The following is a 17,834-nucleotide window of genomic DNA, read 5'->3' as shown; positions in this document are numbered from 1 at the left end:
TTCTGATCTCCCTGAGGTTCGGCAGCTTTGCCTGATGGCTGAGCTCGTTTATGGGAACCAGACCTCATTTTTCCCACCCTGGATCCCCTGTGGTCTTGCCTGAGCAGTCTGCTTATGAAAAGTTTATTAAATCTCCCTTCCAGCAGGGCAGATTGTCCCATTTCATTTGTCACTATGTAACAGGTTATGCAAAACATGCGGGGAAATCTCAATGTGCAGACCTTCTGGTTTCACCTCCACCTGGGACAGTAGACATTTCATTTATTTCTTAATGGCATCTAATTTCAGAGTAGTTTGAGGCTTAATTTATCAGCGCCCACTGATATACCTAATCTCCGTCTTCCTTTAACCTATTCAGTCACTCTACAAATATTTATGAAGCTGATCCTGGACACACAGAGATGAATTAGGTAAAAGCCCACCATCCATAGAGATTGAGACACACCAGGGTAGATCAACACATGAGCAGACATTAACTACCATTCACTCCTTCCCTTCACACCTTGCAACGAATGAGCGAGGAAGGGGCGGTGAGTTGATCCCAGATTTGTTGGTAAATAGTCCATAGTGTTTAAAGGGATATCTGTGGTTGCCATTTATCCATTAACAAGGACAGTCGGGAATTGCTCATCATTTAGCGGTGTGTATTTTGGCCTTATGAATATGTAACTTTAAAAAAAAGGAAAATCCTCTGAGGCTCAGTTACTTCTCCAGAGAAATTCCTTCTCTGCTTTTGGGGACCTCCCAGGAGAGTCAATTCACCACCACTCTTAGTCATGGCAGCCACAGCTGCAAGAGAACAACACCTCAGTAGGGACTCCAGTGTGGGAGATTTTCCCATTGGGAAGGTCATTGTTTGTGACTCGCAGAAGACTTGCAGAAGACTTTGCCTTCCACATCCATGCTTGACACAGTATGGCTGACTTTGGTGAATGAGCATTAAAAAACCAACAGTAGTATAATTATTTAAAAAATCTTAGCCATAATAAAAATAAACAAACAAACTCTCATTAAAAAAAAACATTTTAACCATTTCTCCCAACCCTGCGAGAAAAGAGTTCCTCAACTTTTGTAAGCAAACTAGCCCCATTGGTTTCTGCCTCTTTCTCCACACATAGTCCCATGCTTTGACTGATTTGCGTGACATGTTGTTTGTTCAAAGCTGTGGATTAAATGTCACCCACTAATGTGATTTGCTTGGACTTTGCTTGCCTGAGACTGACTCCATCAGACACTGGTGAAAATAGCTTCCTGTTGTCAACCAGGGTCTTCAATTAGCTGACCAGCAAATCTGCCCTGATTACTGTATTAATTTGGCTCCCTATTTGCAGTGGAGAAAGGAAGTTTGGTCACACCGCTGTTTGTCTCTTAATTGCTATCCCTTCAAGGGCAGGCTGCAAAGAGAAGTTTGTGATCCCTAACTTCACCTTTGTTTCTACTCTTTTGAGCTGGCTTCATGCAGCTGCTGAAGAAAGTGAGAAGTGTGTTGTTTCCATATCCATTGTTCTTCAACCGACCCTGTGCTAATTGATTTTAAGGTGAATTGCTGGTTGAAAGGTTTATTTTTTTTTTACTGGCCATAAAGATGCCTTAAGTCTTAAATGCCTTCTCATGAGGAACAGGATAGCTGTTAGTGCCATGTGCCTCAGTGTTTGGAATGTGAACTCACCCAGTTAGCTCCTGCACAGGACTGTGGGGTTAGGCCTTGTCCGATGAGTTATTTGGGGGACTAACACCGAGGCCCTCAAAGCTCTCAGTTTGGATTATGATCAGATTCTCAGGATGCTTGAAGCTGCCTGAGTGTGTCTCTATCTCCTGCCATCCAATTCCTCTTTTATTAGCAGCTAAAACCGGAGGAAGTTCTCAAGCAAGGGAACAGTGCTGAGCAGCTAGCTTCCTTTCCAACAGCTCCAGTGCCATCTGCTTGGCTCTCAGGGTATGTTTGAAAAATCACCTCTCATACTCTCTAATGCTAGTGCTCCCTCAGCTTCCCCAGGCCCGTGTGGACACTGCCAGCTGCAGGTTGCCTACTCTGGCTGGCACGCAGGGCTGCTGCCCTGTGTCAGGGAACACGGATGCTAATTGCTGCCCAGGGGATTGTGAGCTCATTGGGAAGACAGTGGCTGCCCTTGCTGCAGGGGGGTCCCTACACATCGCTTGAGCCAGGCAGGCATTTGCCTACACCATGGTGACTTTAGCTGCCTCCATGATAAGGAGAGTGGTCTGTCTCCTGAGTAAAGGTGGCTTCTCAAAGCGTGCTCAGAGCCAGCATGGTCCCCTGACCACCTCTCTGACTGTCCCAGGTGAGAACACTCATGCTGCCCACACAGTAGCTACTACCTGAAGACCAAGCCTTGGGGGAACTATAGGCAGTAACAAGCTGAGGTCTTGGTTCCTCATCTGTAGGTTGCATTGGACAGTTTAATGAGAAGACGAGCATGTCCCTTCTCTCTTTTCCCTGGAAGGGCAGCGGTCATTGCTCCTTCCTTTCTTCATATGCCTTCTCGTTTAGACAGTAGACCTCAAGCCCAGCTGCATGTTAGCATCCCCATGGGGCATTGTAAAACATACCCAGTGTCTGGAACCCATTGCAGACCAAATAAATCAGAATCTCGGGGAGGGAGGCCAGGCCAAGGTATGCTTTAAATTTTACTGTAGGGGCGCCTGGGTAGCACAGTCATTAAGCATCTGCCTTGGGCTCAGGGCGTGAACCCGGCATTCCGGGATCGAGTCCCATATCGGGCTCCTCCGCTGGGAGCCTGCTTCTTCCTCTCCCACTCCCCTGCTGTGTTCCCTCTCTCGCTGGCTGTCTCTGTCACATAAATAAATAAAATCTTTAAATAAATAAATAAATAAATGTTACTGTAGACTGAGGGTTGAGAATTACTGATTTTTTAATCTATTTCTTTCTTTTAATTATTGATGAGTCCACTGGTCCTAAGTTAAATAGATATTTCCTGTTTTTAAAGATTTTATTTATTTATGTGACACAGAGAGAGAGAGCACAAGCAGGGGGAGTAGCAAGCAGAGGGAGAAGCAGATTCCCACTGAGCAGGGAGCCCCATGTGGGGCTCGATCCCAGGACCCTGGGATCATGACCTGAGCTGAAGGCAGAGGCTTAACCCACTGAGCCACCCAGGTGCCCCTAAATAGATATTTTCTCAGTAACTACTATGTGATTTGATTGTACAGACTCTAGATATGCGATAGTCAACAAAGGACGCAGTTCATGGTTTTACAGTACAATCCCGTAATGGGAGAATGCGGGACCAACACCGACTTTGGGGGAAGGACAGCAGGTCAGAGAAGGATTTTGTCGAGTTGAAGAATGAGCAGGTATTAGGAGGATTTTAGTCACAGGTGGAAGGAAGAACACAAATGAAGGCACAGGGGTGAAGTTCAAGGCGCTGAACGGATCTCAGTGTGGCTAGATCACAGAGGAAGAGAAGTCTGCTGGAGCAGGCATTGGAAGGCCCATGTGTCACACTAGAGAGGCTGGTCTTCATCTGCAAGCGCTGCTGAACCATCAGAGGTTTTAAGCAGGTAAATTATGTGCTCAGACTTGCATTTTTGGAAACAGTCCAGCTTCTGCGAGCAGGGGATGGAAGCAGCAGAGTTCAAGTTAGAGGCATATGGGTAAATCAAGACAGGTAATGATGGGCCAGAGGCCCAGGGAGGGGCTACTGAGAATGACACAAAGCAGACAAAAGAACAGCTATTCAAGAAGTGAGTCAATATCACAACGCTTCTAAACAGTATAACCCTCAGAGCAAAATTCCCACTTCCAAGCCCAAGTGGTTCTGTGATTTTGATCATTGCTACATAGTTTTCCATCACTCACTGAAGACGTAATGCAACTCAGAGTTGCATTTCGGTCACAAGTACAGATAAATGGCCCCCGAAGAACAGGCCTCGACTTTCAGCAGTCTGCATTCCAGGCTCTAACTTGAGAGGAGTCAAACCAGTGGAAAGTTTGGGTCTGCACTGAACTCTTCTTTCTCTCAGCGCTGGGGTATATATCCTGGCCTGTGATGGGATGCCCAACAAGCCTAGCTTGTACTGGGTTGAGAAATACCATCTCAGAGAAGAAAAATGGCAGTAACCTCACTGCCCACGTCACACACAGCACTGGCCTTTGGCTCTGGATTCAGTCATCATCACCCCCTCAGACAGATACCCTAGGAGTTCAGGGCTTGGAGAGCTGTTAGGGACCCACTAGAGAAACAGAGGCAGGGAGGGAGAAGTTAAATGACTTGCTGATTCTTATTATGATAGCCTGCAAAAATCAGATCATGTCTATTGTGAAATGCAAAGGAGCTTTTCTGTATTCATTAATGAACAAATTTTTCAAATTCTTCTGGTATAATCGAGGACACATGATGAAATCGAGAGGGGCTGGAGGTGGCACACCAGCTGGGCTGATCCTCCATGATTTCAGAACAGTTTCTGTCCACTCCCATGAAGCCTGACCCCACAGGGCCCCTCACCAGGCCACTGCACTGGTCAAACCCCAGCAGGAGATGTGGCAGGAGGAAGAAAGGACAGGCCAAAACATCTTCAAGGCCCTGAAACCATTTGGGGAGGACAGTTGAGAACACTGTTCTTGAAAAAAACAAAAACTTTAAAATATCAGAATCAGTTCTGTGCACAGTGCAACTTAAATATAATCTTGAACTGCCTTACATGTGGTAAGAACACACTGTGTCGTCATGAGGTGGTTTGCATGCTTCAGGGAGGAATTTTTCCTTTGGATAAGCTGTCTTTAGGACTGGGATTCACAGGAGCCCTCATACTGATGGGTATAATATTTGGGCTTCTCCTGATCCTGACTGAAGATGATCACGTCCACTTTATAGATAAGGAAACACGTTCAGAGCTTCTGAGTGACTCACCTGGCTCAGGGGGTCAGGGAGCCAGACTTTGAAACGAGTACTGCCTAACTCTAAAGCCAGATGTTTTTCCTCTGTCCCAGGGGTTGCCAAAGTACTGCCCACCGGCCAGATGTAGCTCGCCACCTGTTTTTTGTAATCAGGTTTTATTGGAACGGAGCCACACTCATTCATTTACTTCTTGTCTGCAGCTATTTTCAGGATGTCCAGGCAGAGCCTAAGTGGTTGCAGCAGAAATGATCTGGCCCCTAACAGAAATTTGCCAACCTCTGCTCCATGCCCACACCACCCCAGAATAAATACGGGAAACTTAGATGCTACTCCTTGGGTCCAGAGAGCATTTTTTTCTCTCCCCTTCATTTAATACTCTTGACACCATTCAGCAAAAACTCTCATTTGCGTGGACAAACCTAGGCAGTCCACACCCCAGCTGTAGCAGAATTATAAAGGAAAGCCATTTTTAGTTTCCAGAAGGTGTCCTAATTTTAAAGACCTCAAGGGGGCTGGGGGGGAATCAGCAGCCTGCATCTAGGTCAATACTTGTCCCTGCCACGTATGTCACCAGTTTTTACCCGAACTTCTAGTACTCTTTCTGGGCAAGGCTGCTTCTCCCCTCATCTTAAGCTTGGAGAGTTAGCCCTTCAAAGTGTTCCCTGGCCTCTGGTAAGCTACCTGTCTGTAGATGAGCACCTAGACCCCTCTGCAGGCAGCATCCTTCCCATTTTTTGGTCCTTACAAGTCTTCAGTCATGTTGTCTTATGTGGAACATTCTTAGGAAGAAAAATGGTCTAGTGCCAAAGCCCAGCAATGAAAATTCTCCCACACAACTCATTTTTAAGCTGGACTGTGTTGACATCTGTCTTCCCTGAGACAGCCTCTTCTCTTCATTATGGAGATAAATCCGTTTAATGGGGTGCTACTGTTCGGGTAGATTGTACATTTTTGTAAGTGCTGACCACCCCCACCCCCCGCCTTAAGCAACAATGCCCGGTAGTGGCTTCTCCAGAAACCCTTTGCTCAGCTTCAGACCAGCCTTTTCCAGCTCAGCCTGGGAAAGGAAGCCCAAAATGACCTGTCAAACCCTAAGATAGCATTTCAAAAGCACAGACTTTAATTTTTAGGCTTTGTAAATGTGCACTTTGAAAACCATGTTAGCAGTCTTATAATTCTGTTACGGATGTAGTTGTTTAATTCTACAGATGACAGGTGGGAGCCTAAGAAGCTTGGGCATTGAATATGTCAATCATTATTACAGCCTGGAAGGTACTTTGTTAAGTACTGGGGGCCACAATGTAAATAAGAAACAGTACCTGCCCCCTGGGGATTTACAGTCTAGGGGTAGACTGTAAATAACCAACTTAACTGCTTTATTGTGATATGACAAGAATCGCTACAGACACCATACTGAAGGCTGAGAAGTGGTGCTGGACCTTTGCTGAGACCAGTGCTTCTCACATTTGTATGCTCGCTGGAATCACCTGGAGGGGCTGTTGAAACACTGACTGTAGGGTTTCTAATTCAGTAGGTCTGGGGTGAGTCGGAGAAGTTGCATTTCTAGCAAGTTCCTAGGTGATACGGATGTGGTCTGGGAACACTGTCGAGGATATTTTTTATAGGCGAAACCTCTGATATAAGTCATTTCATTCTCAGAAGGTAAGGGAACATGACATCACATTTGTTGTGTTTCTAGTATGTTCCATTCAGTGTATCGGTACTTTGCAAGTAATATCTTGTTTGGATTTCACAACAACCCTATGAATCCTGAACTATTACTTCCACTTCATAGTGAGCAAACTAAAGCTTAGGAAGGGAAATTCATGTGTGCTAAATATCCACAAGGTACCATAAAGGATATGAGGCTTTATCTAACAAGCAACACCTCGATGAATTCTAAATGGTTACTACTTCTGGTTTATAGGTGATAAAACTGAGTCTCAGAGGGACTAAGTATCTTGAGGAAGGTAGGTCACAGCCTGGCTTTACAGTTGTGTGTGTTGGGCCCTACAGGCTGAGAAGTCATCCTGCAACCAGTAGCATCCGTTTGCTAAAAGCTGCTAACGTGGGCTCCGAAAGCATATTTTGTCTAATGCCTGAGTCATGCACTCCCTCCTTCCAGCCTTTGCTCTTGCTGGTCCTTCTGCCTGGACTCCCTTCCCCTCTTCACCTCAGGAACTCCCATCCATCCTTCAAGTCCCAGCCAGTTTTGTCTTGGCCTTGCCTCCTTACCTGACTGATTCTATTTTAAAATTGCTTCTTCATTTTTGGTATTCTGATCGCTCTGTCTTTATCTTTCTTACATGTCCTACCTCCCACATGAAGGTCAAGTAACATTGGGAGGTGATAATTATCTCCTTGCCCCAACTCTGAGTTCCTCTAAATGGGGAAAGGGGTAGTTCTTGTGATGTCCCTGTCATGAAATAGCAAAGTGTTGTAGTTCAGCCTTGACTAAATTTAACCACCATTTATACCACATGATATAAGATGGTCACAATTTCAGAATTTGTCAAGCATCCCAAATTTAGCATTTTGCTTGAGTAAAAAAAAAAAAAAAAGCAGCAGATCAGATGGAAGGTCAACTGGAAATTTTCCTTGATGCCATTATGCTGGGGGCAGGAAACAATGCTTATGTAACTGGTTCCAATTCAGATGCAGCCCAGGTTCAAAGGGGTTAATGGGGGCTCGTGTTCAGGTTATTCATCTCTTCCCACAGGTTGAGTACTCATTCTCCCTGCAAAGCCCATATCATGTCTTCTTTGAAATGCCTCCCCACCTGCCACTGAAGGCCACCAGTCCGTCTTCTCTATCACATTCGCTCTTCTGTTGTCATGATCATTGCTCATGTCCCATGTCTGGCCCTCTTATTAGACCACTAGTTCACAGCAGGCAAGGGCCATACCTATTCACCTTTGAGTTCCCAGTGCTTCAACCAGTATAGACACATGGTAAGTACTCAGTGATATGTGTTGTGTTGACTTCATAGCTAATGCTTCTCAAGCAACTTTTTATTAATTCCTTCTATCAAATACTGTCTGGTTTATGGTAAGCTGGTAACCAGTGGAGTTAGATTGAAGGACCCAGCCATGGTCCTCAAAACTCCCATGAATCAGAGGACAAGAGGACAGTTGCCTTTATGTCTTTACACCGCTGCTATCACCAACAACCACCCCTGGACAGCGCAGGCATGGCACACGTGTCCTTGGATAAAGCAGATCCATGAGGACGTAAAAGAGATCCGTCATCCCTCAAGTTTTCTTCTGTAGTTTCCTGAGATTCCTGCCTTTAGATCCATTTTTTTTGTGATAAGACACTACCTCCCAGAAAGCCCTCCTGAAAATGCAAATATGTTACCTAGTGGAGGGTATCCTTACTGCGAACTTGGGTTCCTGAATGTCAGAAGCATATAAATAGGTAAAGTGAGGGTTAGTATCATTTGAACTATTTTCTAGGTTTGATTTTATTCCCGTCACCTATGACTCATCATCCCTTTAGTTCAGCCATTTTCAGTTGACTAAAGGAAAACGTGACTGAGCCAAGATCCCTGGAATATGGGGGCACTGGAAGCAATGGGTCAGCAGATGACCAAAGCGTGAGAGCACCTGGCATCCCTGACATAGGGGTTCACCTGCAGCCCCCTGGGCAGCACCCAGCTTTTCCTGAAGGCCAGATTAATTTCATTACCAAGGAGGATGTTCTAGCTCCCAGTGTCCTCTAGGCCCCCACAGGTCACTAGATGGGCCCTTATGTGGACAGGACAGCTATCAGAGAGACAGATACTTGGAGAAAGAAACCTGAGTGGATTGCTTAACAACCTGCACATCGGAGAGGGGCAGCACTGTTAAACAGAGTTCAGCAAGCGCAAGGAGCCATCAGGTGTCTGCCTAATATTTTCTAAGGTGGTGAGATTTTCCCATCACCTAGCACTCAGGCACATTTGGAAGTTCAGGTCTGCCACAGTCTTTCCCATGCTGTAAAAGTGTTCCCTCTGTTACAATAATGCTTCTTGAAAACACATCTCGGGGTAAGGCTAGTCCATGAGCGATTGCTGAGTACCTCCGTGTGTGATTTATTCGACGAACAACAGATGAGAAGCCATAAGGAGTATAGTGGGATCGTATTCACAGTGATAAAGGGTAAGCAGCATGCCAGGGCTATTCAACATCAAGTGCATGCAGCATCCATCATGGGGGGCCACTTGGTGTCATAGAATTCAGCTAAATATGTGTGGCCTTGGGTAAGTCCTCAGTCTTCAGTCTCAGCCTCTTCATCTTTAAAATAGTGCTAATAACACCTATTCTGTACTGGAAGGAAGATTAAATGAGATGATGAATAAACATGTGTCTGGCACAGGATCTAGCATATAATTGAGGTGCATTTGAGATTTTCTTTCATTTTACATTCCTAAGTGACCCCAGCAGTGGTGGTGTGATTGGCAGTGGAGTAGCGTTCAAATCCCAGCTCACCCACCTACCAACCAGTGGCATGATTTTGAACGAGTTACTTAACATTTTGAAGCCTTGGTTTCTTCGTATGCAGATAGAATGATGACCACGTCTAACTCCTAGGTCTAAGTGAATTAAGAGACGGAACACACATAAAGCTTCCACCATAGTATCGGGCACATAGTAGATACCTCGTCAGTGGTGGTGTTCTCCTCTGCAGTGGAGGATTTAAAAAAAAAAAAGAAGCTGGAAGACTACTATACGTCCCTTGGATGCCTCTATGTGTTTTCTGGTGTTTTCCTGCTTTATAAATTCTGATGAAGACAAATCCACATTAATAGAGGCAATGTTTAATTGCCTCCTGTGGGCTGGACCTGTCCTTAGGCAGGACATCACCATGTTCTTTTTTTCTTGAGGCTTCCAATGGGATATGTCTGTTCTATTTAATAGACCTCTTTTTTAGTGCCTGGCTCAAGAAGGCAAGAGCCCATGCACAGTTTCAGGTCCCTCACGTGTATAAACACTCAGGTCTTCACTACATGGGGAAAGCATTTTTGGAGGGGCGAGTGTGGGTATCATTTCATGTTCGTTTGAACCAGTGCCAACCAGACTTCCACAGTTAATTGTATCTCAGCGATTTTCTTCCAGAAAAAAAAGCGGTGATGCAGACTCCTAGCTGTTGCTTGGACTTCTTTCACTTTTGAAGTTTGCATTATTCGCAGTGTCATTTCAGCAGTAGTCCCGTAATATGTTGAGCAAATGGATCACTCCCCCAGCCAGGCCTGCCCACCCCCCAATTCCAAGTTTGTCAGTCCATCTCCTTCCTTGTGGTTCCAGCAGCACAGGAGAAAGTGGAAGATGTACATTATGGTAGTTTACTCTTTGGAAAAGCACTCTCAAGGTTGGGGGGAGAGTGCAGGTGAAGGGAAGCAGGGGGCTGGGGAACAGGAAGGCAGGGAGCCGTTCACTCTAGAAGATCTTTCCAAATGAGCAAGGACATCCCCCCAGGAAAGTTATGGTCTTCCTTTCATCTACAGGTAATGCAGGTGGTGAAGGAGCAGGTTATGAGAGCTCTTACAACCAAGCCTAGCTCCCTGGACCAGTTCAAGTGCAAACTGCAGAACCTGAGCTACACTGAGATCCTGAAAATCCGCCAGTCTGAGAGGATGAACCAGGAAGACTTCCAGTCCCGCCCGATTTTGTAAGTAACCCCTGAACACTAGGAGGCTCTGACCCACCGTTTCCGGTCTGAAGGCCTGTCACACAGTGCAGTGGGCTGTGTTGTGAGCTCTTTACAAGGCCAACAGAAGACACTCCGGAAGACCTCAGTTGGGTTCATGAAGTTTCAGCAGTTCCCTGAGGAAGGTGGCGCAGGGATGGCCGAGGGGAAAGCGGGTACAGGTGCTGGCAGCAGGACCTAAACCAGGAAGTGGCCTGGTTACTGACGAGTCCCCTGAGAATTTGTAACTGAGAAGTGGGGGGGGACCTTTCCTAACACTTGGGATAAATTTTTTTTTGCCCATGAAGCTATTTCTTGGTGGGTGCCTTTGAGTGGCAAGATGCTCCGCCCAGCCAGAGCAAGGCCCACTGGTAATTCAGGCAACATGAACACTGAAGTAGTGAGTGGGAGGAAGAGAGACATTGAGAGGAAGAGAGACATTGAGAGGAAGAGAGACATTGAGAGGAGAGAGAGATTTACTTGTCCCTGCCCCATCCATCGGCTTTGCCTCGCCCCAGGTCACCTTGCATCGCCCCCGTGACTACCAGCCTACAGGCCCAAGGTCGAGAGCAGCAGGGCCCCTGCTTATAGGACTTCGCAGCAGGGGCCACTTGCCACAGTCATCATGTTGAGTACCTCCATCTTTAGAATGCTCTGAACCTCCAACACGAAGACTGCTTGGTTTGCTTTGTCTTTTCTTAGAACTGGCCTATTTATCTTCCCTTGTCCTTTTCTAAGAGCTAGGTCAGCTCTGTTACCCTTATGATTTATAGGGCAGGAAGCCGGAGAGAAGGCAGGGGTGAGGAAAGTGTGTGATATGTACCGTTGTTCGTCCCTCGGCGGACTGGACATGGCTTCTTCTGAACTTTTGTACGAAGCCGACTTACAACACAGGTGTCATTATGACATTAACCCCCGCTCTCTCTGTTTCTGATTCTTTCTTTCTACCCCTCTTTCTGTACTTTACGCTTATATATATGACATTTTTAATGCTTGGCAATTTGCAAAGCAGCCCCTCCTGGTATTTCATTTCCTCACATCTATGAGAAGCAGGTAAATCTTATTCCCATTCAGGGAGCAGGACTAGTCCAGAGAGGAGAGAGGGGAGCTGCCGGGACTCGAACTCCAGCCCACGGATCCCTCACCTCATGCTTTGTCCATGCCAACAGAGCTCCTTTGCTAAGTGCAAAACTAAGATGGGGTGTAAAAAAGTTCACAGGCCTGAAGCTTCCCACAGCGCGTTTGCTTTCAGGCCCTGGGAAGCACGGTCAGAGGCTGCAGAGCGGAAGTGCAGACTTGAGTGAGGGTGACACGGGGCATCGGGGGGGAAGTGCTTCCCGGGCCTCTTTGGCTTGCGTCATGGTGAGACCCAAACTGGACTTGCACTGAGCGCCAGCCCACTCTGCAGCAGGCGCTGCTGGGGCTTGGCATGGGTCCTCAGCCAGAAGGTACAGCTAGAAACCCCAAACAGAGAGCCCTTCTGACAAATGCTGGACTCCTCAGAGACACCGTTTCTTACCAGCGGAGAGGACAGTGGCGCCTTGGCCCCTCACGGGGCGCACAGCCCCAGAATGCTGCATTTCCTGAGGTGTTTCAGCACGCGCGCAAACACACGGGACTTCACTATGCTTTTGACAGAGGCTCTTAAAACCTAAAGGGAGACTTGAGGAACCACTTCAGTCAAAGCCAAGGGATCCCAAGTCAATGTGCGACCACGACTTGATTCTAAGTAAGAATGTTAACTGCATGTGAAGTGTGAACACTTTGCTCCTGTTTTGGCTTCATATCTTTATTTCCTACGGCTCTGCCCATGACATTCTGATGTTTTCTCCTTGATTATAAGAAGCTCTCCTGTTTACGTTTACCATGTGAGGAGAAACAACGCAAATATAAAGGAAGTCTTCTGTATGCGTGTCGCTTTGGCATCGTCGTTCGGCCACGGGACTGAAGAGCACCATGGCTCACTGGAGTCCTGTCGTTGTTGCAATAAAGGCTTGTCAGAAACTATAGCATTTAAGGGGGACGCCAGGAGCCAGCCTGATCATTATCCCAGCCTCCGAAATGGGCAGGGGGAGCCAGCCTCCAGCTGCTTGTCCAGTGATGTTTTGCCTGTTAGAATGACCTGTTAGACAGGAACTCGTTGTGGGATCAGACGAAGCCTAAAGGCTGCCGACCTGGCTTACAGGACAAACCCACGTCAACAGAGAGAAAGGGACAGCACATATATGATGGTTTGCATTCATTCACTCATTCATTTAACAAATATGTCTTGAGTGACTCCTGCCCGCCAGGCCCTGTGCTGTGGACAGGCAGAGAACCAGAGACACTTGACCACCCCCCTCCCTTGTCCCAGGTTGTAAAACTGGGGTGGGAGGGTTGGCACAGACTGTGCTTGGGTGAAGGAAACACAGGTAGGCGTTGTCATGAGAGCACACCGGGGACACATCTCCCCAAGCTCAGGAGTTAGGATATTTGAAATTTAGAACCAAAAAACGCCTTTAAGGTCATCTAGTTCAAACTTCTCAGTTTGCAGACTGGGACAGTGACTTGGCTGGGGCTTGCCTACTAGTGCAGAACCCTGCTGGCCATACCCTCACCAGCCTCTTGACCCCCATAGCACTCTCCCCATAGCCTGGCTCCCCGTGTCTGCCGCACACAGCACGGTGGCAAACCTAAGTGCTCCACAGATCCTTTGAGGCACATGTCCCATTATTATAAACCGTTTATGTTTCCTGAGAGGAAAAATGCACACTCCACGTGAGCAAATTTTGGGGGGAATATTTGGTGGGTTGAAGAAGCTCTGTTGTATTTCTTAGCTCTTGACTGATTATTTCAGAGAGGAGGTATTTGTTATTTTCCACTTAGCATGACTTTACAGGGAAGATAAAGCCCTCCACACAATTAATCCGAGTTAATGGATATAAAAATCTTGAACAGTCCAAAAATAGGTCATTTAACACTATACTTGGGGGAAGGAGAGATGCAAGGATAAACACCAGTGGAGCATAACAGCAAAAGGTAGAAAATCCACACCCAGGGAGCTAACCGATCTGGGATTAGACTCCAAGGCCACTACTTGGACATGTGGGTCCCTAGACAAGTTACATAACCCATTCTAAGCCTGTTTTTCTAATATCTAAAAAAGATGATTAAAGTGTCCACATCGTCACGCAGTTATGAAGATTCAATGACATAGTGCCTGAAAAGCACTTAGCATATGTGCCCAGCACATAATACCCACTCAGAGAAATGGTCCCTCTTATCATTAGCTGATAACCAGAATGGGGCATGTTGTCACACTGTTGATACGTAAATGCTAAAACTGACGCTATAAATCTATTTGTATATGCTTCGCCTTATCTTAGAAGGTACAGTGGAAGTATAGTGAGAAAGAAAAAGTAAAAACGGAGCCAGAAATCAGGCTAACACCTACCCTGCCTACCTGCCTCCTCACTAAAGATTGGCCACAAGCTTTGCACAGGGCCTTCCCTCAGCAGGTTCCAGCAGGATGGTCTGGTCAGTTACACAATTTTCATGTTCAGTGCACTTGACAAATGCTTATCAAATGCCTGCCATGTACGTGGTACTGTTCTGTGTGTTGGTGATTCAGCCGTGAAGAGGACAGACGCAATTCTCGCCCTGGAGTGATTGTATTTTAGTGGGGAGACACAGACAATAAACATAGCAAATAAGATTATAGCATATTAAAAGAGGATAATGACAATGGAAATATAAAGCAGGATAAAGGAAATGGAGAGCTGGCAGCCTTAAGTAATGTGGTCAGAGTAGATCCCTCTAGTTGGGATGGAAACATTTGAGTTAAGATGCTTAAGGGACTAAGGGAGCAGGCTATGTGTATATTTAAGAGAAGGGTATTCCAGCACAGAGAAACACCAGTGCAAAGGCACTGAGGTAGGAGTAGGTCCGGGTGCTCAATGAATAAGAAGGCCAGTGTGGCTAGAAAACACTAAACAAGGAGAAGAGCAATAGGTGTTGAGTCCAGAAAAGTGCTGGGAGTCGATTATGGAGGGCCTTGTTTGGGAGCCATCGGAGGGTTTTGAGCAGAGAATTGATGTGCGCTGACTTGGGTTTCTAAATAATCCCTCTTTCACTGTATTGGGAATAGACTCCAGAGAGGCAAGTCGGGAAGCAGGGAGATCAGTAAGGAAGTTAATTCAATAATACAAGCAAGAGATGATTCAAGTGATTAAAGTCTCTACTATAGATTACATAGATTTCGAAGATAAGAAACAATGGTATTTCCTGATTAATGGATAAGAGAAAGAGAGGAGTCAAGGAGGAGTTCATGGTTTTGTTTGAGCTGAACAACCAAAGGAGAGAAGGAGTAGAGCAGGTCAGGACAGGGGGTCAGGAGTTCAGCTTTAGACCTGTCAAGTTTGAGGTGTCTGTGAGACATCCAGATCTGGCATGTCTCACAGTTGGTTTGATGAATTTGGAGTTCAGCTGAAAGGTCCAGGTTGGAAATATAAATTTGGGAAGCTGTCAGCATAAAGTTGATATTCAAAGTCATGAGTCTGTAATATAAAGAATAGAAGAAATATAAGGACTGAATTTGAAGGCCCTCTGGTGCCAAGACAGATCGATTTCCATGGGACAGACACTGTCTCTCAGCCCACCCAAAGTCTTCACAGAACCCTTTTAGATCAGAGGTCGGCATAGTATAGATACCTCTTGGGGCAAATCAAGCTCACTACCTGTTTCTGTAAATGGAGTTTTATTGGAACACAGCCACACTCATGTGTTTACCTACCATTGACTGCTTCCACTCTACTATGGAAGAGATGAGTAGTTGCAACAGACAGGTATGGCCCTCAGAGCCTGAAATATTTGCTGCCTGGCCTTTACAGACCTCTGTTCTAGGCAGACACTCTAGTAGCAGCTGAGTGGGGCAGACCACTGGTCCAGGGAGGCAGCTCACCGGTCCAGTGGTGCCGCCTGTCTTCTGTGTGTGGCACTGGTCTCACTGGCCTTGGACCTGAGATTGTCTCCCAGAAACGGTGCTGGACCTGGAATTGCTCTTCACACACTCATTTACCCTACCCCCTTTAATCTTCCTTCTTTTATTTATTTACAAGGCCTTTAGACAGAATTAGAAGGATATCTATCAAAACAAAGGCAGTGAACCCATGACCTTGGCCTCATTGACCCCAAGCTGAGAATCTCTATTCCCAGTTGCAGCCCATGATGCTTTTGGCTGGATTATGCTGAGGTCCAGCCTCATCTGCAGACACCTCATGTAGGTGTTATATATGTTTTCCTGATATGAGTGCATTTTATAGCAAGTGGGTCCATTTGCATGGAAAGAAGAGGAAATCACTTAGAAAAAAGAAAAGTTGTCCTCTTTTTCTCATTGCCCAGTCATGTTTTGGAGGCCTGTGGGGTTCACAACAAGAACAGCTAACTCTTGGAGCAGCGTATTCACTTACTCTGGAAATGTCTCCTCAGGAGACATGTCACAATGTGTACATCTGGGTCTTACACTAAGATGTCATGAATCATCGACTAAAATGACTCGGAAGTACTTTCAATTATTTCCTCCTTTTGGTCCTCTTTCCTGCATCTTTATCTCCATTTTAATAATTCAACTCTAGCCTACTCAAAGTCTTGTTTATAAATACATCACAACCTAAGAAACAGTGAAATTCCCAAACCCTTTCTCCAGGGATTTCTCCATCCCTTGGTGCTGTCTTGTCCTCTCTGCCCCATCACCCTGGCTTGGAAGTCAGGAGCAGTGATTTATTGTCGCATGTGGCTGCCCTGGCATTCCCCCACACACACACCTTCTTCTTCCATTCAGAGCAGGGTTCATCAAAACTGCAATATACTAAGTCCATTTTATAAAAGGTGAACACTGATAATAAATAGTTTTAGTGGTCTGAAAGCCCAAGGTGAGACCCTGGAGGTCTGCACAGGAGAGCTTTACAAATGTACCAAGGTGTGTTTTTAGGGCTCGATCTCCATATTATGCTTTATAAATGTTCTGTTGCAACAGTATCAAATGACAGGAGGTTTGAAGCCATTCGAGTTTAAAATATATATTAGCAGAGTACGGACACACCCATTAGATGGCCGGATCCTTTGATGTGACTTTTTAATTCTCTTTATCTCACATGTAAATAGAAGCAGTTTGTATGCAGAAGATTGAGTTCCATGCTTAACCCCTGTGAGCTCTTTCCCCACCTGTAAATGGAAATAATATTACCCATTTATTAATGACACTAATACGTATTCCCAAAACTTGGGGGTTTTTGAGGGGGAGTGGGAAGGGGATGTTAGCTGAGCTAAAATCGGATGATACCACTACCTGATTACAGTGACATGTGGACATATGGAGAGTTGGCCTGAGGAAAGGAGAGAATATTATCAAAGCAAATTCAGTAATAACCTCGCATTCCTGCCCAGAGCTTATAAAGCACTTGCATTCATACCATCTCCTTTGGGAGTCACAGCAGTTCCCCAGAAAAGATTCTTATCCCCATTTTACAGGTGGGAAAACTGAGACTTAGATGAGCTACATGAAATGTGAGTCATGTGCAGAGTCTAGATCGAAACCTTAGTCTTCCTAGTTCTAGATCTATGTTCTAATCAATACTTTAACACTACTGAGGTTCTCCCTGTCCAGCATCAACTAGAACAACTCTAGCTTTACTTAGACTCAAATGCTAGAGCACTACATAAATTTCACATGATAAAAAAAAAAACAAACTATGCTCTTGAGGCACCTGCATATCCCAGTTGGTTAAGTGTCTGTCTGACTCTTGATTTCAGCTCAGGTCATGATCTCACGAGTTGTGAGACCGAGCCCTCCATTGGGCTCTGCACTCAGCGCGGAGTCTGCTTGTCCCTCGCCCTCTGCTCCTCCCCCTGCTCGCTCACTCTCTCGCTCTCAAATAAATAAATAGAATCTTTAAAAAAATTTTTTTTAAATTATGCTCTTAGAAAAAAAGAGATTTAAAAAAAAATTGTTCCCTGTTCTGATATCTTTAAGGCATAGTACATCTAAAACTAAATTATATCGTATTAGCCTGACTCAAGATGCAAATAATCCCTAATTTATCCCATCATTATCCCAATCTCTGTGGGCTAGAATGGGGGATGACATGTTGCTCCCATTTGTAAGTGATAGAGTGGAAAGCAAAATGTGGTCCTGTGGTTTGCTGTGGAATCAGTAATTACAGGGCTGCCCGATATTGCTGTTTGGTCAGATCACAAATGTAGTCTGGGAGTTTACGTGCTTTTGGGGGGGACATGTGACTGAAGATTTAT

The 17,834-nt window shown here is 45.7% G+C and overlaps 1 protein-coding gene across 9 annotated transcripts in view; it reads left to right on the top strand.

The window, feature by feature from the left end:
• The window catches only part of ELMO1 (engulfment and cell motility 1), a 521,109-nt gene that overhangs the window by 469,707 nt on the left and 33,568 nt on the right, over positions 1-17,834 (top strand). For all 9 annotated transcript variants that reach the window (XM_034659738.1, XM_034659793.1, XM_034659646.1 and 6 more), the window contains one exon: positions 10,366-10,529. In XM_034659738.1, the coding sequence (XP_034515629.1) occupies positions 10,366-10,529 (164 nt within the window). The remainder of the gene's footprint in view (positions 1-10,365; positions 10,530-17,834) is intronic.

The sequence above is a fragment of the Ailuropoda melanoleuca genome, chromosome 1, assembly GCF_002007445.2.
Source record: "Ailuropoda melanoleuca isolate Jingjing chromosome 1, ASM200744v2, whole genome shotgun sequence".
NCBI lineage: Eukaryota > Metazoa > Chordata > Mammalia > Carnivora > Ursidae > Ailuropoda > Ailuropoda melanoleuca.
The sequence above is the reverse complement of the archived record's forward strand: the minus strand, read 5'-3'. Positions and strand labels throughout refer to the sequence as shown.